At 51.7% G+C, this 22,806-nt stretch overlaps 1 protein-coding gene and 2 non-coding genes across 3 annotated transcripts in view; all 3 read left to right on the forward strand.

Annotated features, from left to right (window-relative positions):
• The first annotated feature begins 11,318 nt into the window (after window positions 1-11,318).
• Window positions 11,319-11,425, forward strand: LOC119957262. The gene has a single exon (XR_005458775.1). It is a non-coding gene; the product is annotated as a U6 spliceosomal RNA (small nuclear RNA).
• A 706-nt stretch (window positions 11,426-12,131) lies between these two features.
• On the forward strand, window positions 12,132-12,325 carry LOC119957260. The gene has a single exon (XR_005458773.1). It is a non-coding gene; the product is annotated as a U2 spliceosomal RNA (small nuclear RNA).
• Window positions 12,326-16,026: 3,701 nt separating this feature from the next.
• Window positions 16,027-22,806, forward strand: part of LOC119957056 (zinc finger SWIM domain-containing protein 4-like) — an 85,770-nt gene continuing 78,990 nt past the window's right edge. The window contains 1 exon segment of the mRNA XM_038784676.1: window positions 16,027-16,235. Within this exon segment, the coding sequence (XP_038640604.1) occupies window positions 16,035-16,235 (201 nt within the window). The 5' untranslated portion in view covers window positions 16,027-16,034.

A 22,806-nucleotide genomic window follows, 5' to 3' on the forward strand; every position in this document is an offset into this window, starting at 1 on the left:
CCAAGCATTCATGAAAATAGAATCCCTGCAGTACAGAAGGAGGCCATTTGGCCCATCGAGTCTGCGCCGACCCTTCGAAAGATCACTCCACTCAAGTCTACTCCCATGTCCGCCCCGCCCTACTCCCGTAACTCCATAACCTAACCTGCACCTCCTTGGACACGAAGGGGCAACTTTGCATGGCCAATTCACCTGACCCGCGCATCTTTCGACCGTGTGAGGAAACGGGAGCACCCACACAGACACCGGGAGAAAGTACAAACTCCACATAGACAGTGACCCAAGGCCGGAACTGAACCCGGGTCCCTGGCGCTGTGAGGCAGCAGCGCTAGCTACTGCACCACACCAATCAAACAACAGCTGCTGTTGTCCAACATCTTGCCACCACATGGTCCCACAAGACACGGTAGCACAGTGGTTAGCACTGTTGTTTCACAGTTCCAGGGTCCCAGGTTCGATTCCCGGCTTGGGTTACTGTCTTTTGGAGTCTGCACGTTCTCCCCGTGTCTGCGTGGGTTTCCTCCGGGTGCTCCGGTTTCCTCCCACAATGATGTGCAAGTTAGGTGGATTTTTTTTTAAAAATTTTAGATTACCGAATTATTTTTTCCAATTAAGGGGCAATTCAGCGTGGCCAATCCACCTTCTCTGCACATCTTTGGGTTGTGGGGGCGAAACCCATGCAGACACGGGGAGAATGTGCAAACTCCACACGGACAGTGACCCAGAATCGAGCCTGGGACCTCAGCGCCGTGAGGCAGCTGTGCTAACCACTAGGTCACCATACTGCCCTAGGTTAGGTGGATTGACCATGCTGAATTGCCCTTAGTGTCCTGAAAAGGTTAGGTGGGGTTACTGGGCTACGGGGGTAGGGTGGAGGTGTGGGCTTAAGTAGGGTGTTCTTTCCAAGGGTGGGTGCAGACTCGATGGGCCGAATGGCCTCCTTCTGCACTGTAAATTCTATGATTCTATGACATCTGATACCAATGTGCGATGCCTTTGTGTATGGAGTAGGGGCCAGTCCTCTCCCGTCGATGAGACAATGGCACTGAGAAACCAATTGAGATGCATCACGAACCTTGGCAGATATGGAACAAAGCTATGCCCAAATTGAACAAGAGGAACTGGCGGTGTAGGCCAGACCCAGGGTAGGAGGCAGATTTCCTTCCCTAAATTAAGTGAACCAATCAATGACTTTAAAAAAAAATTTAGAGTAGCCAATTATTTTAATTTTTCCAATTAAGGGACAATTTAGCGTGACCAATCCACCTACCCTGCACATCTTTGGGTTGTGGGGGTGAAACCCACGCAGACACGGGGGGGAATGTGCAATCTCCACACACACAGTGACCCAGGGCCGGGATTCGAACCCACCGCAGTGCCACATGCCACCCCGAACCAATCAATGATAGCCTCAGTAATGGTGAGGTAACTTAATATTCCAGATGTTTTTATTAATTGAATTTGAATGTCCCTGCCTCCGGCCCACCCCGCCCCCTCCCCCACAATTAACAAATGGGGATGGGCTATCGAGGACGGCTGAGCCATCGACACCCATACCCCATGGATTAATCTAACAAAATACAGGCTGATAGGGTTAGGCGGAGAGGGTTGGGGGCAGGTTGAAGTGGACTGGCATGGAACTTGTTGGGCTGAATGGCCTGCAGCTGATGGCAGACCAGATCAGTATTGAAATGGGGGTGTCAAGAGGTGTCCGGGTGTAAGCCTGGAAGCAGGAATGGAATTGGTAGCTGAAGATCAAAGAGAGTTCTCAGTTGCAATGCTGACGGCAGCTGAAGGCACACTTGGATTTATTTCAATAACTCTGTTAGATCCTTCAGCTTTGCCAGGAAGAGGGAAGCGGAGGGTTAATCCTTACATAAAAAAGGGGAAAGACGGGTGTTTGATGTGAGGCAACAGTGTGTAATATTGTCTAATTGTTCCCGTTGAAACAAACTCAAACTTGTAGGTTGGGACAAAGAGCCTCGAGAACGAAAATTAGCTTATTTTCATGTTTGCGGTTGCATTTGACTCTTTTGTACAAATCAATAAATCGTTACATCTGTTTGGCATTCTGTCAATGAAGGAACACATATGGGGCAGATGGGAGCTCAGACGAGACCTAACCAGAAAATATTTTTAAAATTCCGTCAAATAACAGATGGGAAGCAAGCATCAAACGCTTGCGTCTCACCAGTTAAAACATAACACCGTGAGTCAGTGACTCAGAGATCCCCCCCCCACCTCACTGAGCTAAGTAAGGGAAATTTCTGCTCCCAAATATTATCCAGTGATCCATGCAGGAAAACCCATGAATGCAAGGAGTTGAGTGCGGAGGACACTCCATTTGACTACCTGCTGATCACATTTTTTGGGAAAAAATTGAGACCCAATTCTCTTTTTTTCCAATTAAGGGCCAATTTAGCATGGTCTGTCCACCTAACCTGCACATCTTTTTGGGTTGTGGGGGTGAGACCCACGCAGACACGGGGAGAATGTGCAAACTCGACGCGGGCAGTGACCCGGGGCCGGGATCGATCCTGGGTCCTTGGCCGCGTGAGGCGGCAATGCTAACCACTGCGCCACCGTGCCGCCCTTGCCTGCCAATCAGATGCCCAACAGGCGATGCTCAGGTGAATCAATGATGGTGGTCATCGGAGAATCAGAATCAAAGAGTCCCGATAGTGCGGTCGGAGGCCCTTCGGCCTATCGAATCTGCACTGACCCTTTGAAAGAGCGCACTCGCCCGCCCAATCCCCGTAACCCCGTCTCACCTGCACATCTTTGGACACTAAGTAGCAATCTGAGCACTGTCGACCCACCTAACCTGCACATCTTTGGGCTGTGGGAGGAAAACCATGCAGACTCGGGGAAAACGAGCAAACCCCGCACAGACAGTGACCCAAGGCTGGGTTTGTGGGGAAAAAAGGTGCCTGTTGGAATCTGCTGTGAGGAGAACTGAAATCAACAATGAAGAAAGACTTTGAAGTAAAAAGAAGAGTGCAAGTTATCCCAGTGAAATGTGTAGGTTTGGTACATTGAGCAAGGAGGCCTCTCTGGACGATGGACCTGCGATCGGTCAGCAAGAGGCAAGGACAAGGAAGTAAGGAGCAAAAATTGGTGAACTACTTTCATTGGGATATGAGAGCGGTTTCTTATATTCGGATTCCCTGCATGGCTTTGATCATGCTTGACAGGTGGCATCGGTTTCAGCCGCAACCTCATGGCTGTGGCACTCATGCCCCAGAGCTGGAAGGTTGGAGTCCCACTCCAGAGAGCTGGAGCACATCATCTAGGCCGACAGCGTGCGAGGGACTGCTGTAACACCAGCCCCGTCGTTCTGTAGACGTGTTAAACTGGGCACGCAAGTCCATCAGAATGGGGACAAAAATACTTGGTGTGGCCAGGGGGTTGGGGGTGGGGGAGTGAGTAGACGATGGTGTAGGGTCGGTGTCATTGATTTAATGTGGGGCCCTCAGTTCCCAATCTCAAATGGGCAGATTAGGCCGAGACGTGTCCCCCCCCCCCCCCCCCCCCCCCCCAACAGAGAAGTGAACGATTGCGGAGGGAAGCCGGGCCGGCATGGGCAGTCTCTGGAGGCTGGCCACACGCTGGGGGCAATGGCAGCAGCGGCTGATGAGCAGGCTATCCCCTTGACCATGGTTATCGGGCCTAGCGTAACCATGGTTTCTCAGCCCTTCCAGCAAAACCTCCTACAGCAGCCTTAGAGTTGAAAGCCTGAAGGCGAGGGAAGTGGAAGAAACTGAAAGGAATATTGAGCAGCTAATTGTAGAGTTTTATTTCTCATTCCTTTTTTTAAATAGATTTAGTGTACCCAATTCATTTTTTTCCAATTAAGGGGCAATTTAGCGTGGCCAATTCACCTACCCTGCACATCTTTGGGCTGTGGGGGCCAACCCCACACAAGTGCGGGGAGAATGTGCAAACTCCACACGGACAGTGACCCAGAGCTGGGATCGAACCCGGGACCTCGGCGCCGTGCAGGGCTAACCCACTGCACCACCGTGCTGCCCCTTATTTCTTATTCCTGACTCCAGGAGTTAGCCCAAATATTTAACTGTCCTGTTCTTTGTAATTCACATTATTTTCATGTTTATTTCCTTTTTTCGTCTGCCCCGGTCCTGCTCTCCTTTGCTTGACTCGTTTTGCATTGCAAGTCATTATGACACCCAATTAAAGCAAATGCTTGAAGCACAGGCCTCCAGGCATCATCTGGTTTAATTCTCGTTTCCCTGGCTCGTTGATGGCTAGTCAGGGGGCAGGACCTGTGTATTGCATTTATCCAGATGGCTATTCACTATGATTCAAATGACCTCCCTGAGAGAGGGGTGAAAAGTCTAGTCGAAATTACCAATGCGATTGTATCTCTTCAAAGGTAGCTTCCTGATTTGACTTCACACATTGTTCCCGGAGGTGCGAGAGATGTCCTTATGTTTATTGCACCTTTCTCATCAGCTCTGCTCTTGAACTATCTCTTCGTGCTGCTCAAAATCTGGTGATAGTTCCTGAGCTTCCCTCTGTAACCACGTCCTAGTGTGCTGCAAAAAAGCACGTCTCTTAGACCATAAGAATAGTGCCCTCTCCCCTCCCAATCTCCGCCACCCCCTCCCGCCCTACAACCCGGCCAGATCTCAGGGTCCCTCCGACCCTGACCTCTTTGTGCCTTTTCCCACTTTGGTTCATTCCATCGTTGGCGGCTGGGCCTTCACTGCCTGGGGCCTAAGCTCTCAAGTTTAGATGGTCATGGATCTTCGGAATTCTCTATCCTGGAGGGTTGTGGATGCTTCACTGCTGAATACTTTTAAGGGATGTGATGGGCAGGCTTTTGGCCTCCCTGGGAATGAAAGGACATGGGGACCGAGGCAGGAAAATGGAGTGGAAGTGCAAGGCCAGCTATGATTGTATTGAAAACCAGCCGGCCTGCTGGTTTTCTCCACTGTTGCTTCACAGCGCCAGGGTCCCAGGTTCGATTCCCGGCTTGGCTCACTGTCTGTGCAGAGTCTACACGTTCTCCCCGTGTCTGCGTGGGTTTCCTCCGGGTGCTCCGGTTTCCTCCCACCAGTCCCGAAAGACGTGCTGTTCGATGAATTGGACATTCTGAATTCTCCCTCCGTGTACCCGAACAGGCACCGGAATTTGGCAACTCGGGGATTTTCACAGTAACTTCAATGCAGTGTTAATGTAAGCCTGCTTGTGACACTAATAAAGATCATTATTAAAACAAAACCCAGCCGTTCCAGTCTCTCCTCATAGCTGAAACTTTCCATCCTAGGCAACATCCTGGTGAATCTCCTCTGGACCCCTTCCAGAGCAGTCACGTCCTTCCGATGGTGTGGCAACCAGAACTGTTCACAGTATTCCATCTGCAGCCCAACCAGTGTTCTATAAAGTTATACCAAGACCTCCCTGCTCCTCTATTCTATGTCCTGGCTAATGAAGGCAAGCATTCTGTATGCCTTCTTCACCACCCTATCTACCTGTGCTGCCACCTTCAGGGATCCATGTACACTAAGGTCCCTTTGTCCCTCAATACCCCCTTTGGGACCTGCCGTTCATTGTGTATATCCTAGGCTGGTTTAGCTCACTTGGATTGGATTTGTTTATTGTCACGTGTACCAAGGTACAGTGAAAAGTATTTTTCTGCGAGCAGCTCAAACAGATCATTTAGTACATGAAAAAGAAAATAAAATACACAATAGGGCAACACAAGGTCCACAATGTAAATACATAGAGCCCGCAACGGGTGAAGCATCACTTGGCTAGACAGCTGGTTCCTGACGCGGAGCGAGGCCATCAGCGTGGGTTCAATTCCCGTACCGGCTGAGGTTATTCAGGAAGCCTTCTCAACCTTGCCCCTCGCCTGAAGTGTGGTGACCCTCAGGTTAATTCACCACCAGTCAGCTCCTCCCCTTCAAAGGGGAAAGCACCTGAGGGCCATCTGGGACTGTGGTGAAGTTACCTTACCTCACATAAGGTTACCTTATTAAGCCTCCCAAAATGCATCACCTTGGCCTCTCTCTCTCTCCTACTTTCAGATCACTTTGACCAAGCTTTTGGCTCCCTGACCAATATCTCAGTGTACTTTGATAACATTCCTGTGAAACACCTTGAGACTTTTTACTCCCTTAAAGGACCCCAAAAGCACAGGGTAGCTGCACTCCACAACGTATCAAGTAGAAGGCCGAGGCTGCAGGAACTAATAGACGCAGAAAATAGCAATCTGTTAATCTGCTGACAGGCTGGGAGGGAACCAATTGGAATTGGGGAAGCTCAGGAATTATTTCAAATGAGAGGAATTAGTTCCATGGATTGGTTGTGAGCCTCTGAAGGGAACATGGATTCCAGTACAGCCACAAGGTCTAGCTCCTGGCTCCAAGCGAAGGACATCTCGTCTTGGCCATTGTCAGAAAACATGATACGAGCAGTAGGAACGATTCTTTCTCCTGGTTTACTCTTATCCAATGGCCCAAAAGTGTCAATATTCGTCCTCTAACTGTATTGTAATTTGTCTGTATGTACGGACCCTCGTGTGCTGAATTTAAAATGACAGCCTCGCGGTGACGTATTGGTCATTTATTTCAGCCAAAGCTTTTTAAAAAATAAATTTAGAGTACCCAATTTTTTTTTTCCAATTAAGGGGCAATTTAGCGTGGCCAATCCACCGACCCTGTATATCTTTGTGTTGTGGGGGTGAAACCCACGCAGACACGGGGAGAATGTGCAAACTCCACACGGACAGTGACTCAGGGCCGGGATTCGAACCCGGGTCCTCAGCGCCGTAGTCCCAGTGCTAGCCACTGCGCCACATGCCACCCTCATTTCAGCCAAAGCTGATGCACGTCTTCAAACATGAGCGCCAGTGAAGGTGGTGCACAGAGCGCACTTAACCAGAACACGCGTGAGCGGGTTCTTCCCGGAGGTGGAGGTCAAATGTGAACGGTGCCAGGGAGGCCCGGCCAACCGCACCCACATGTTCTGGTCTTGCTCCAGGATTGTCGGGTATTGGACAACCTCCTTTGAGGCCATGTCCAAGATTGTGGGGGTGAGGGGGGAGCCGTGCCCACTAGTGGTGGTCTTCAGGGTATTGGAAAAGCCAGAGCTGTTTACGGGGAGAGGGGCAGGCGCCCGAGCCTTTGCCTCCCTGACCGCCCGCCGAAGATTAATGGTCGCCATCCAGGGTTCAGAGGAAGGCGTCCACGATTCGTGGAGGATGTTCACCAGTCTGTTCCAAGACTTGTTTGTGACCAGCAGTCAATAAATAAGGGGGAGGGGGGAATGTTGGGGGCGGGGGGGGGGGGGGGAGACAAGACTGGCAACAGAAGAGAGAAAGGAATTGAAGGGGGAGAAAGGGGCGGAAGGAAGCGGGGAGGAAGGGAGGGGGGGATGGACATTAAGCAGAACACAGGGCAAGCAGAGAACCAGAAGAGTCAAGCAGTGGGGACGCGCACAATGGCGGCCGCAACAGCAACGCCAAGATGGACGCCAAATTTGGCCCACCCCTCAGTACATTCTAATACCAGGAGGCGGCAGGTACAGAACCAAAATGTTGCTGTAACAGCAACTGACCACCGGGGGCACAAATATAGGAGCATCACACCTGTACATAGATTAGAGTTGAGTATAAACATATTCATTTGTTGTATAATTTTGTTTCCTTTTTTATTGAAAATCTGTGGTGAGTATAGTGTGATAGCCCTGGGGAAAGGCACAATGTATAAATGTAAAACCGATAAAAATACACTTTAATATACACTTTTATACTGGATTGGCCACGCTAAATTGTCCCTTAGTGTCCAAGGATGTGCAGATTAGGTGAGGTGACGGGGCTCGGGCGGGGGAGTGGTCCTCGGTGGGGTGCTCTTTCAGAGGATCGGTGCAGACTCGATGGGCTGAATGGCCTCCTTTTGCACTGTAGGAATTTTATGGTTCTATAGGTGTCTGAGTACACAGATCATTACAAGCCAATCAACAAGGACAAACAAAATCAAGAAAAATCTATAAAAAAGTATATGAGGGTGAGGAATCAATGAACAGAGCATTGTTTACGTCACGGGTTGCCAACTGTGATTAGACCTGCCCATAGAGGTTTCATCACATGTTTTAAAAATTTAGTGTACCCAATTCATTTTTTCCAATTAAGGCGGCAATTTAGCGTGTTCAGTCCACCTACCCTGCACATCTTTGGGTTGTGGGGGCGAAACCCACGCAAACACGGGGAGAATGTGTAAACTCCACACAGACAGTGATCCAGAGCCGGGATCGAACCTGGGACCTCGGCGCTGTGAGACTGCAGTGCTAACCACTGCGCCACCGTGCTGCTTGAGGTTGTCATAATATACACACAAGTATGTGATGGTGCACAGACAGACATTGATTGACACACAGGATGACCAATGAACACACAGAACACAGCAGCCAATCACCAGACAGGACACGGCCACTATCAAGCCAGAGGGCACTAGTTTTCCCGCTCTCTCGGGATGCAGCCTCTGAGACAGTCAGAGCCCGTGAGCAACAACTAGAACATCCACCATGTGGTAGTCAGTTAGCCTGGTCAGGTTAGCCTCAGGTCTCCAGTCAACTCCAGTCAATAAATAAACATAAAAATCCACTTATTGTCACGAGTAGGCTTCAATGAAGTTACTGTGAAAAGCCCCTAGTTGCCACATTCCGGTGCCTGTTTGGGGAGGCTGGTTCAGGAATTGAACCCATGCTGCTGGCCTGCCTTGGTCTGCTTTAAAAGCCAGCGATTTAGCCCAGTGTGCTAAACCAGCCATAGTGTCAACCCACAGTTAAAGTGTGTTTAATAGTTAAGAGTTCAATAAAAATAGAGTTGCATTTCTTCAAGTGTTGGAAGCCTGTCTCTCTCACTGCTGCAGTAAATGCAGCCCTCGCAGACCCAGCTTACCCAACATATCAGAGGTTTCATCACATGACTTGTCTGCACGCTCCAGCCGTCTTTGTGACATTCTGTCTTCCTACACCGTTATCCAATTGGACGATGTTTGACTGTCAGCCATAGAGCCTGATCCTTCCCTATTTCTTTTTTTTAATAAATTTAGATTAGCCAATTATTTTTTCCAATTAAGGGGCAATTTAGCGTGGCCAATCCACCTACTCTGCACATTTTTGGGTTGTGGGGGCGAAACCCACGCTGACACGGGGAGAATGTGCAAACTCCACACGGACAGTGACCCAGAGCCGGGATCGAACCTGGGACCTCAGCGCTGTGAGGCAGTTGTGCTAACCACTAGGCCACCGTGCTGCCCCTTCCTTCCCTATTTCTATGAGAAATGGTCAATGAAAATGATTAAAGAAAGCACCTTTTATAATGCACAGATGGTTCTTCCTCCAGGATTGCACCCAGCAGTGTAATGGAGATTGATCTTCGATTCCTGGAGACTCCAGGGCAATCCTGGAGTCCCATCTGGGGCATTGCCTTCAGCTTTGGACAGCAAGGATGGACCATCGGACCGTAGGAGCCGAAGTAGGCCATTCGGTCCATCGAGTCTGCTCCGCCATTCAATGGGATCATGGCTGATCTGCTATGATAATCCTCAACTCCACTTTCCCCCCCCTTATCCCATGACCCTTGAATCCCTTACAGGTTGAAAAAACAGTACTGACGGTGCCGAGGTCCCAGGTTCGATCCTGGCCCTGGATCACTGTCCGTGTGGAGTTTACACTTTCTCCCCGTGTTTCACTCCCACAACCCAAAGATGTGCAGGGTAGGTGGATTGGCCACGCTAAATTGTCCCTTAATTGGAAAAAATTAATCGGGTACTCTAAATTAAAAAAAAATAAGTACAAATGAACATACCAATTAGGATCAGGAGTAGGCCACTCGGCCATCTGAGCCCTGCTCCGCCATTCAATAATGTCATGGCTGATCTGATTGTAACCTCTACCTCACATTCCTACTCCTACTCCCGATAATCTTTCACCCCCCGCTCCCCCCTTGTTAATCAAGGGATAGCCTTGGAAGGGAACAGTGCAGGTTTGTAAAATTTTATTTGTGAGATGGGGGCTAATGCTGGCGTTTATTGCTCATCCCTAATTAAATTTGTGAAGAGAGTAGTTAACAGTCAGCCGCATTGCTGTGGGGCCTCATATAGGTCAGGCCAAGTAAGGACGGCAGGTTTCCTTGTGAACCAGATGGGTTTTTACGACGAGTGACAATGCATTCATAGGCATCAAATTCCAGCATATTTATTGAATTCAGACTTAAAAGGGTTAAGTTATGAGAAGAATCGTCCCTGCCTGGGTTTCGCCCCCACAACCCAAAGATGTGCAAGTTAGGTGGATTGGCCACGCTAAATTGCCCCTTAATTGGGAAAAGAAAAAATTGGGTACTCTAAATTTATTTTTAAAAAGTTATGAGAAGAGGTTGCATAAATTTGGCTTATATTCCCTTGAATTGAGAAGATTAAAGAGTGATCCAACTCAAATATTTAAATGATTAAGGGATTCGATAGAGCCGATACAGAGATACTGGGCGGAATTCTCCGCTCCCGCGATAAATCGGGAAGGCCGTCGTGAACTCGGCCGAGTTTGACGACGGCCTTGGAGGCCGCTCCTCGCACCTTATTCACCCCCACCCAGGGAGCGAGGAGCGGCGCTCCGTAACTCTCGGCCGCCGGGCCTTGATACTTGTGTCAAGGCGGCGCGCCAAGAATGACGCGACGGCGGCGCCTAAGTGACGTCAGCCGCGCATGCGCAGGTTGGCCGGCTCCAACCCGCGCATGTGCGGCTCACGTCACGACGGCTGCCGGCTCCAACATGCGCATGTGCGATTGCTGTCTTCTCCTCCTCTGCCCCGCAAGACGTGGCGGCTTGATCTTGCGGGGCGGCGGAGGGGAAAGGTGGGCACCGATTGCGGGGCCAGTCCCCTCCCAAGCATGGCCGTGGTGCTCACTCCCCTCTCTGCCCCCCCCCACAAGCTTCAAACGAGCATCTGGCGCCATGTTCACGACGGCAGCGACCAGGTGTGGTTGCCGCCGTCGTGAACCGGTCGGGAACGGCAGGCCGCTCGGCCCATCCGGGCCGGAGAATCGCCGGTCCGAACGGGGGGTGGGAGAATCGCAGGGGGGAAGGGGGGGGCAGGGGGGTGTGCCGGGGTGAGTCGCCCGGCCCACCCGCGATTCTCCCACCCGGCGTGGGGAGCGGAGAATCGCGCCCATTATTCCTTGCTGTGGAAGAATGCAGAACAAGGAGTGTGTCTGTGTGTGTAGTGGTGATGGGGTGGCCGGTCGGGGAGGCATCATCTTTAAGTTGGAGCTTAGATCATAAAACCATAATACGTGCTCGCTTTGGCAGCACATATACTAAAATCGGAACGATACAGAGAAGATTAGCATGACCGCTGCGCAAGGATGACACGCAAATTCGTGAAGCGTTCCATATTTTTAGAATCTTTGGTTTGAATAAAGCCAATTCATCATATTAAAACCTCTTAAAATAAAAATATTAGATAAACCCATAACGCCATAAGCAGTAGGAGCAGAGGTAGGCCACACGGCCCATCGAGTCTGCTTTGCCATTCATTGAGATCATGGCTGACCTGATAACTCTGAACTCCAGAGGTAACTCTGAACTCTGAACTGGGGCAGCACGGTAGCACAAGTGGATAGCATTGTGGCTTCACAGCACCAGGGTCCCAGGTTCGATTTCCCCGCTCCGTCTGTGCGGAGTCTGCAAGTTCTCCCCATGTCTGCATGGGTTTCCTCCGGGTGCTCCGGTTTCCTCCCACAGTCCAAAGACGTGCAGGTTAGGTGGATTGGCCATGATAAATTGCCCTGAGTGACCAAAAAGGTTAGGAGGGGTTACTGGGTTATGGGGATAGGGTGGAAGTGAGGGTTTAAGTGGGTCGGTGCAGACTCGACAGGCCGAATGGCCTCCTTCTGCACTGTATGTTCTATGTTCCACTTTCCCACCTTATCCCCATAACCCTTGATTCCTTTACTGAATAAAAATCTGTCTATCTCAGTGAAATCAGGTAGCAATTTGTGACCCATAGGATAGTGGAATCTGTTCCGCTTCCAAACATTGTGGTTCCTGAGTATCATCTGAAGTCCAAAATTCAATTGTGAAGTTTTGGTCAGGTAAGCATGTCAATCGCTTCTCGGCCCTTTGGCTAAGATCAAGTGTAGTATCTGCTCTGCCCTTTGGCTCAGATCTAGTATGTCTCTCTTGTGGGGACCATGAATTGGATTCAATTTGAATTGGTTTTTGGAGCAGGCAGGGAGCTGGATTAGGGGTTCGCCCCGGTCCACACTCTGAGCCCTGGCTCGGCAACTCAGAAAAAGTTTGAAAAACAAAAGGTCAGCATATCAAAGGATATGGTGGAAAGGTAAGAACGTGGAGTGAGGGAAAGATCGGCTGTTTGGTGCAATGTGTCCATCGGTCCAAGTGTACAGGCGAAGTGTGACCTAGAAGACCAGAAGATTTTAAATGCTGTTCCTCCTTGCGATTAAACGAGTTTTAAAATTTCACCCAGAATGAGTTACTTATCAAAGTGGGATGTGACAGCTGGGAGCAGAACACTTCCCATTCCAGGCACCTACAAGGAGCGTCAGTGCAGTTAAAATGCAACTAGATAAAGAATAATGATCTCTCCACCGAGCTCCAATCTCTGCAGAACACCTCATGCATCACAAGTACATCATCCTTTTTTTGTTACTTTTCAGACCAGCCTGGCTGTGACCTCCGCTGGACAAGATTGCCAGTTAGGAGATTTGTGCTATAGCCCAGAATTGGATTTGGTCTTTAATAGCGCTTAATGTTCCTGTAACAACAGGAACAAATGGCATACCTCTGATGAAAAATAAATTCGACCAGTTAAATAAATCGAACGGCATCTAGTGTCGGCACATGATTTGGGAAATGTGCGCAGTCTGAAATCCTGGAATCTCAGTTTAAAGAGCCTGATTGATTCAATAAAAACATGGTTTGTCATATGGCACGGTAGCACAGTGGTTAGCACTATTGCTTCACAGCGCCAGGTTCCCAGGTTCGATTCCCGGCTTGGGTCACTGTCTGTGCGGTGGTCTGCACGTTCTCCCCGTGTCTGTGTGGGTTTCCTCCGGGCGCTCCGGTTTCCTCCCACAAGTCCCGAAAGACGTGCTTGTTAGGTGAATTGGACATTCTGAATTCTCCCTCTGTGTACCCGAACAGGCGCCGGAATGTAGCGACTCGGGGATTTTCACAGTAACTTCATTGCAGTGTTAATGTAAGCCTACTTGTGACACTAATAAAGATTATTATTATTAATATAAAGGCTCCCACAGTCCAAAGATGCGCAGGTTAGCTGGATTGGCCATTCTAACTTGTCCCTTAGTGTCCAAAAGTGTCAGGTGGGGGGGGGGGGGGCAGCACGGTGGCGCAGTGGTTAGCACTGCAGTCTCACGGTGCCGAGGTCCCAGGTTCGATCCCGGTTCTGGGTCACTGTCCGTGTGGAGTTTGCACATTCTCCCCGTGTTTGTGTGGGTTTCACCCCCACAACCCAAAAGATGTGCAGGGTAGGTGGATTGAACACGCTAAATTGCCCCTTCATTGGAAAAAATGAATTGGGTACTCTAAATTGTGCTCTTTGCAAGGGTCAGTGCAGACTCAATGGGCCAAACGGCCTCCTCCTGCACTGCAGAGATTATATGATTCTATCTATAATTTAGCATAAGATAACATAGTCGATGTCCAAATCTTTCACGACCCAGGTGGGGTTTGACTGTCCTAGGTTCGAACTGGAGTGTTCATTATCCACTGCCAGCTATCTCCCCTCCCAACTCCTTTAAGGATTTGAATTATTGATTCCCCGGGCTCTGCTTGCCTCCAGTATCCTGCTTATTATTTGTCAGCCTGGGCTGCTCACTTTGGTAGAATTGCCAGAGGTGATGAGGCGAAGTTGACAGCTGAGCCCAGTCCTTACCTCGTGGGGTGACCGCGCCTTGGTCAGGTATCACTGTCGAGTCATGGCGATCGGAACCACCTGTCTGATTTGATTTTCCTTGATTCGGGGTGGTGATGCCTACTTTGTCCCCACCTGCAGGAAAGACTTGTTCCCGCTAGCTGAGGGGGTCAGTTGTCGGGGGTGGGTTGGTGCTGGGTATAGATTTACGGTGATTGGTAGAATTTACAGCAAAGAAACAGGCCCACCTGGTCAATGCGCCACACGAGACCCCTCCTAGTGTACGTCATCTCACCCTCCTAGCATGTCTGTCTATTCCTTTCTTTTTTAAAATAAATTTAGAATACCCAATTCATTTTTTCCAATTAATGGGCGGTTTAGCATGGCCAATCCACCTATCCTGCACATCTTTTGGGTGTGGGGGCGAAACCCACGCAAACACAGGGAAAATGTGCAGTGACCCAGAGCCGGGATCGAACCTGGGACCTCGGCGCCGTGAGGCAACCGTGCTAACCAGTTGCGCCACCGTGCTACCCCTATTCCTTTCTCCTCCTTGTATTTATGTGCTTCCGCTGATGCTGTGTGCCTTAGCTACCCCACTTAGGGACTCAAGGAAAAGCTTTTTCATCCAGAGATTGCTGTGCATCTGGAATTCACTGCCCGAATTGGAGGATGAGGCCAAAAGGCTTGACTCATTTAAAAAGTAAAATAAGCAGGATACGACGGACGCTGGAATCTGAAACAAGAACAGTGGATGCCGGAAACAATCTGGCCGCATCTATCAGGAAGGAAGCAGATTCAAAGCTTCAAGGCCATTGACTCTGTTGGAAGGTACCTGCATCTGCATCTCAAATGCTGTACCAGGTGGAAAAAAGGATAAGAATGAGCGGCTGGTTTCTTTGTTTCTCAGACTCAGTGGCCTCTCGATGCACCACAGAATCCCTACAGCGCAGAAGGAGGCCATTCGGCCCATCTGGTCTGAACCGACCCTCCGAAAGAGGACCCTACCTCGGCCCACTCCCCTCCACCCTATCCCCGTGACCCCAGCGAACCTGTGCGTCTTTGGACTGTGGGGGGAAACCCATACAGACACGGGGGGAACATGCAAACTCCAGACAGACACCTGAATCCGGGTGCCTGCCGCTGTGAGGCAGCAGTGCCAACCCACCCTGCCGCCGTGGTTCCCAAACACAAGAGTCTCAGACCCGGAGCTGAATCTGGGACCATTTTCTTAAATATAAATTTAGAGTACCCAATTCATAACTTTTCTAATTAAGGGGCAAGTTAGCGTGGCCAATGCATCTATCCAGCACATCTTTTTGGATTGTGGGGGTGAGACCCACGCAGAGGGGGGGGGGAGAATGTGCAAACTCCACACGGATGGCGACCCGGGTCCGGGGCCGAACCTGGGTCCTCGGCGCCGTGAGGGAGCGGTGCTGACCGCTCACTGTCCCACCCCCCAGGGATCATTTTTCTTTTAGCGGTTTGCACATTACTGAATTGACAAAATAGATGATTAAAAACAGGGGCTGGTTTAGCTCACTTGGCTAAATCGCTGGCTTTTAAAGCAGACCAAGCAGGCCAGCAGCACGGTTCAATTCCCATACCAGCCTCCCCGGACAGGCGCCGGAATGTGGCGACTAGGGGCTTTTGACAGTAACTTCATTGAAGCCTACTCGTGACAATAAGTGGTTTTCATTTTCATTTGATTTCAAAAAATAAATAAGTTTGGGCATTGCTCATCCGCAGTCCCCTGGTCTCGAAAGCGCACAAGACTAGACTGCCCCAGACACAGGAGGCTGACTGACTCAGCCCTGCAGTAATAGACATTGTTCATGCTCCCTGCAGCTGGGTGGGCGGGGCGGTCTGGAGGGAGGGGGCGTGGCGAAGAGGGGCGGGTGATTGACGTGCCGGCCAGCCAATGGGGAGGGCTGGGCCGGACGGACTGGGGGGCCAATGAGGGCGCGGAGAGGGAGGGGCATGGTGGGGGGCGGGTGATTGACGTGCCGCCGCGCCAATGGGGAGGGCGGGGCCGGGGGCGGGGCAAGGGGAGGTTATAAAAGGGGCGGGCGGCAGCCGGCGTGCGGTCAGTCGGTTGAGCGAGTCGTCGGCGATGGCGGACGGCGGAGGAGCGGAGCCGCCGGCCAAGCGGCTGTGCCTGGGCGGCGGCGGCGGAGGGGCGACGACAGCGGCGGGGATGGCGGCGGCCGCCAGAGCGGCCCACACAAAGGCCGGCCACGGCCGCTTCCACAAGCCCGACACCCTGCTGGACATCAGCGCCAAGAAGGTGGCGGAGAAATGGCCCTTCGAGCAGGTGAGAGGGGGAGGGGAGAGTGAGGGGGAGGGGAGTGGGGGGGTCAGATAAATAAATAAATCACCACAGTAAACAACACTGGAGAGACAGGGGCTGAAAACAATAGGCAATAAAGCCCGAGCTGTCAGACTCACCAGAGCCTCCTCCCCCTCAGCACCGCCAGCCCCAACTCCCCCTCCCCCCCTCAATCCTTCCCCCCTTCAATCCTCCCCCCCTTCAATCCTCCCCCCCCCCTTCAATCCTCCCCCCCCCCTCAATCCTCCCCCCCCCCTTCAATCCTCCCCCCCCCCCTTCAATCCTCCCCCCCCCCCTTCAATCCCCCCCCCCCCCTTCAATCCTCCCCCCCCCCCTTCAATCCTCCCCCCCCCCCTTCAATCCTCCCCCCCCCTTCAATCCTCCCCCCCTTCAATCCTCCCCCCCTTCAATCCTCCCCCCTTCAATCCTCCCCCCCCTTCAATCCTCCCCCCCCTTCAATCCTCCCCCCCCTTCAATCCTCCCCCCCCTTCAATCCTCCCCCCCTTCAATCCTCCCCCCCCCTTCAATCCTCCCCCCCCCTTCAATCCCCCCCCCCTTCAATCCTCCCCCCCCCTTCAATCCTCCCCCCCCCTTCAATCCTCCCCCCCCCTTCAATCCCCCCCCCCCTTCAATCCTCCCCCCCCCTTCAATCCTCCCCCCCCCTTCAATCCTCCCCCCTTCAATCCTCCCCCTTCAATCCTCCCCCCTTCAATCCTCCCCCCCCTTCAATCCTCCCCCCCTTCAATCCTCCCCCCCTTCAATCCTCCCCCCCCTTCAATCCTCCCCCCCTTCAATCCTCCCCCCCTTCAATCCTCCCCCCCCCCTCAATCCTCCTCCCCCCCTTCAATCCTCCCCCCCTTCAATCCTCCCCCCCTTCAATCCTCCCCCCCTTCAATCCTCCCCCCCCCTTCAATCCTCCCCCCCCCTTCAATCCTCCCCCCCCCTTCAATCCTCCCCCCCCCTTCAATCCTCCCCCCCCTTCAATCCTCCCCCCCCTTCAATCCTCTCCCCCCCTTCAATCCTCTCCCCCCCTTCAATCCTCCCCCCCCCTTCAATCCCCCCCCCCCTTCAATCCTCCCCCCCCTTCAATCCTCCCCCCCCCTTCAATCCTCCCCCCCTTCAATCCTCCCCCCCTTCAATCCTCCCCCCCTTCAATCCTCCCCCCCTTCAATCCTCCCCCCCCTCAATCCTCCCCCCCCCTCAATCCTCCCCCCCCCTCAATCCTCCCCCCCCCTCAATCCTCCCCCCCCTTCAATCCTCCCCCCCTTCAATCCTCCCCCCCTTCAATCCTCCCCCCCTTCAATCCTCCCCCCCCTTCAATCCTCCCCCCCCTTCAATCCTCCCCCCCCCTTCAATCCTCCCCCCCCCTTCAATCCTCCCCCCCCCTTCAATCCTCCCCCCCCCTTCAATCCTCCCCCCCCTTCAATCCTCCCCCCCCTTCAATCCTCCCCCCCCCTTCAATCCTCCCCCCCCCTTCAATCCTCCCCCCCCTTCAATCCTCCCCCCCCTTCAATCCTCCCCCCCTTCAATCCTCCCCCCCTTCAATCCTCCCCCCCTTCAATCCTCCCCCCCTTCAATCCTCCCCCCCTTCAATCCTCCCCCCCCCCTTCAATCCTCCCCCCCCCCTTCAATCCTCCCCCCCCCTTCAATCCTCCCCCCCCCCTTCAATCCTCCCCCCCCCTTCAATCCTCCCCCCCCTTCAATCCTCCCCCCCTTCAATCCTCCCCCCCCCTTCAATCCTCCCCCCCCCTTCAATCCTCCCCCCCCCTTCAATCCTCCCCCCCCCTTCAATCCCCCCCCCCCTTCAATCCTCCCCCCCCTTCAATCCTCCCCCCCCTTCAATCCTCCCCCCCCTTCAATCCTCCCCCTCCCCCCCTTCAATCCTCCCCCTCCCCCCCTTCAATCCTCCCCCTCCCCCCCTTCAATCCTCCCCCCTCCCCCCCTTCAATCCTCCCCCTCCCCCCCTTCAATCCTCCCCCCCCCCCCCCTTCAATCCTCCCCCTCCCCCCTTCAATCCTCCCCCTCCCCCCCTTCAATCCTCCCCCTCCCCCCCTTCAATCCTCCCCCCTTCAATCCTCCCCCCTTCAATCCTCCCCCCTTCAATCCTCCCCCCTTCAATCCTCCCCCCTTCAATCCTCCCCCCTTCAATCCTCCCCCCTTCAATCCTCCCCCCTTCAATCCTCCCCCCTTCAATCCTCCCCCCTTCAATCCTCCCCCCTTCAATCCTCCCCCCTTCAATCCTCCCCCCTTCAATCCTCCCCCCTTCAATCCTCCCCCCTTCAATCCTCCCCCCTTCAATCCTCCCCCCTTCAATCCTCCCCCCTTCAATCCTCCCCCCTTCAATCCTCCCCCCTTCAATCCTCCCCCCTTCAATCCCCCATCCCCCCTATTCAATCCCTCCGGCTTGGGTCACTGTGCGGAGTCTGCACGTTCTCCCCGTGTCTGCGTGGGTTTCCCCCGGGTGCTCCGGTTTCCTCCCACAGTCCAAAGATGTGCAGGTTAAGTGGATTGGCCATGATAGATTGCCCTTAGTGTCCAAAATTGCCCTTAGTGTTGGGTGGGGTTATGGCGATAGGGTGGAGGTGTTGACCTTGGGTAGGGTGCTCTTTCCAAGAGCTGGTGCAGACTCGATGGGCCGAATGGCCTCCTTCGGCACTGTAAATTCTATGATCTACTCTTTTTAACAAAAAACTCTTCCCTCCCCCAAAATCTGCTGTTCAAATTGGTTCCACTGACCAGTTGGACTTTTCCAAACAAAAATAATAATTTCCGCTCCTGGATTTTTTTTCTCTCATCCAAGAGACCGACTTTCTTCCTATTCGACCCCCTTCCCACAGTACACATACCCCCCTTCCCACCGTACACATACCCCCCTTCCCACCGTACACATACCCCCCTTCCCACCGTACACATACCCCCCTTCCCACCGTACACATACCCCCCTTCCCACCGTACACATACCCCCCTTCCCACCGTACACATACCCCCCTTCCCACCGTACACATACCCCCCTTCCCACCGTACACATACCCCCCTTCCCACCGTACACATACCCCCCTTCCCACCGTACGCATACCCCCTTCCCACCCTACGCATACCCCCTTCCCACCCTACGCATACCCCCTTCCCACCCTACGCATACCCCCTTCCCACCCTACGCATACCCCCTTCCCCCCACCCTACGCATACCCCCTTCCCCCCACCCTACGCATACCCCCTTCCCCCCACCCTACGCATACCCCCTTCCCCCCACCCTACGCATACCCCCTTCCCCCCACCCTACGCACATACACCCACTCATCCCACCCTACGCACATACACCCACTCATCCCACCCTACGCACATACACCCACTCCTCCCACCCTACGCACATACACCCACTCCTCCCACCCTACGCACATACACCCACTCCTCCCACCCTACGCACATACACCCACTCCTCCCACCCTACACACATACACCCACTCCTCCCACCCTACACACATACACCTCCCTCCCACCAAAAAATCCGTCCCCCAGTTGAAAGTAAAGATTCACTTGGGGTGGGAAAGAGATGGAGGATGTTGTGGATCATTTTTACAAACCAGGGAGAGGGGATGGGAAGGGCATTTTACGAAATGTTTTTTAGGGCGGGGAATGATGCATTGTGCGTTAAAGTCTGGCCACGGAGAATGGGTCTTTTAAAAAGATTGAATCACTTCTCCCGTGTGCCTTCCTCCTGCATTTTCCCCCCTCCCTGTGTCAGAATGACACTCGTGGTTGATTCCGGCAATGCAAGTCATCGCGTTTGTGTGTAATTTGCAGTTAATTTTAGTGTCAGCAGTGAGGGACTTTGGCGTCTTTGCTCCAGATTGCATTTTTTGGGTTACTGTGGTCCAGCAGATAGCAGTCACACCAATTTTGTTTAAAAAAAGTTATTGACCAGTAAATTGGTACTGCGACCTGTTCTTTTTAAAAAAAAAAATTTAGATTACCCAATTATTTTTTCCAATTAAGGGCAATTTAACGTGGCCAATCCACCTACTCTGCACATGTTTGGGTTGTGGGGGTGAAACTCACGCAGACACGGGGAGAATGTGCAAACTCCACACGGACAGTGACCCAGAGCCGGGATCGAACCTGGGACCTCAGCGCCGTGAGGACTGTGACCTGTTCTAATTGTTCTATATTGGCTTCTATATTTGATTAGTAAAGTTGGCTCGATTTGCACAATGCTATTTCTAAACAACAAAGGGCATAACTTCAGTGAAAGGGAAGGGCAGGCTGTCATGAAACATAAAATATTCTAATGAATTGACACAGCGCAGAATTGATCCTGTGTTGCCAGTCTTTTACAAGGTTGTGTACATGAAATGATAATGTAGCCGGTTTGAGGCTCCGCTGAGAATATAGCCTTTTGTTTTCACATTGCTTCTGACGCGGAGTACGGGATTTAATTTCTGTTGAGCATGCCCTGGAATGTGTTTGGTTGTGCGTGCACTGTTTTTAAGTTCTGGTTGCTGGAAGGTGGACTTCTTGTCTGGTTTTGATTTTTTTTGTGTGGGCGTTGCTGGCGAGGCCAGCGTTTGTTGCCCATCCCACGTTGCCTTTGAGCGGTGTGGGTTGCGGGGCCATTTCAGAGGGGCAGTTGAGTCGACTGCATTAGTCGCAAGCAGACCAGTAGTGGTTCCTCCCCCAAAGGGCTTGAGTGAACCAGATGAGTGTTTCTGACAATAGTCTCATGGCCACCATTACTGAGAGTAGCCATTTCTTTATATTCCCGATTTCTTTTCTATTAATTGAATTTAAATTCAATGGTGGGATTTGAACCGGTGTCTCCAGTCATTAGTCTGGGGGCCTCCGGATTACTAGTCCAGTGACATTACCACCCTGCCCTAGTGGCCCCAGAGAGGAGGTTATGTCTGAAACCTGGTCGAGATGGCCACCATTCAGACTTTGGTTTGTTGATTCAGTCTCTTTATTGGCACCATTTGCAGCCACTTGAGTTTGTTTTCCGTGAGGAAAATAAATTTAGACAGTCTTCCAGCGTTTGCCTCGACATTTGGGCAGTATCAAATCAGCATGAAAGGGGCCTGTTTGTGCGTTTACGGACCTTGATGACCTCTGCATTTTCATTGGGGTGTTGTCGCACATGCCCTACCCAGTTGTAATTGTAAAAACCTTTTAATCAGTCCAACTGGATTATGTTGTGTATACATTATGATTTCTAATCTGGTAGCTGCCCTTCCGATCGGAGATGGTTCATGTGTAGACCTTCTTGCCTGAAGTTTATTTGAATTACTGACAACTTTGCACCAAAAGTTTCTCGGTTGTTCTTGATCTCTGGGTTAAGTATTGTGAAAAGTTTCCCAGTTGTCAATTCTGTAATCGGGGTTTGTGTGAATTCCAACGCCTGGTTATCTGAGTGGGAGTGGAAATACGTTTTAGGAAAAAAAGTACCATGAGCCATTCCTCTCCCCCTTTACCTCCTCCCTCCCCGGACGTTGCAGTCCCTCCTCCCTCCCCGGACGTTGCATCCCCTCCTCCCTCCCCGGACATAGCAGTCCCATAATCATTGGACTGATGTAATTTTGTCTCGGGACGATTGAAACTGCAGCAACTACCAGAACACCATAACAAAGCCTTTCCACTTCAAAGTAGAAATCTCCAAGAAAAACAGCATGGTTTGTGGTTTCTTGTAGTGTCGCTATCGATATGCTATTTGCAGAATAACAGATGTCAAGGAGGGAGGTTAAAGGCTGTGACCATCAAAAGGGTTCTTATGAAGTCATAAATGATGCTGAAGCAATTTGTCATTTGAATCCCTCTACAGTCTGAACTCCCTTTTTGCTATCTTATTTTGCACATTCAGATCACTTGATCCTGGCTGACCTCCCTCTGCAAGTTTGAGATCTTAAAGCCCTGTCCATGACCTAGCTCTCATTGAGTCCCATTCACCCAATTTCCTTGTGCTTGCTGACCCATCTCTCGTCCCTCGGTTTTAAAATTCTTGTCCATGCTTTCCAATCTCTTGGACTTCCCACCCTAAACTACCTCCTTTCAGAATTCTTTAAAGTTTAGCTCTTTGAAGCTATTTGCCATGTGTCCTCATCCTCTTGTGTGACTCTGATTTTGTTTTATAGTACGCCTATGAAGCACCTTGGGGTGTTGCAGTATGTTCAAGGTGTCACGTAGATGCAAGATGTTGATGAAATCATTTTAACACGCTGAGAATTTTGTTTGAGTGCATTGGTTTAGGTGCAGAGTTTCTTGATGTGTTGATGCTGCTGCTGATGGTGTGCTACTGCCCAGTGCTCTACTGTCACGAGCTCTGCCTTAATTTGAGAATAAATGGGCTAACCTTTCTTGCCTAACGGTGCCGTGGAACCGGGTACGATCCCGGCCCCGGGTCACTCTGTTGTGGAGTTTGCACGTTCTCCCCGTGTCTGCGTGGGTCTCTGCCCCACAAACCCAAAGCTGTGCAGGGTAGCTGTGGATTGGCCACGCTAAATCGGCCCTTAATTGGAGAAAATGAAAAAAAAATTGTGTACTCCTAAATTTTATTTATTTCATTTTG

Source organism: Scyliorhinus canicula, chromosome 25 (genome assembly GCF_902713615.1).
Source record: "Scyliorhinus canicula chromosome 25, sScyCan1.1, whole genome shotgun sequence".
Lineage (NCBI taxonomy): Eukaryota > Metazoa > Chordata > Chondrichthyes > Carcharhiniformes > Scyliorhinidae > Scyliorhinus > Scyliorhinus canicula.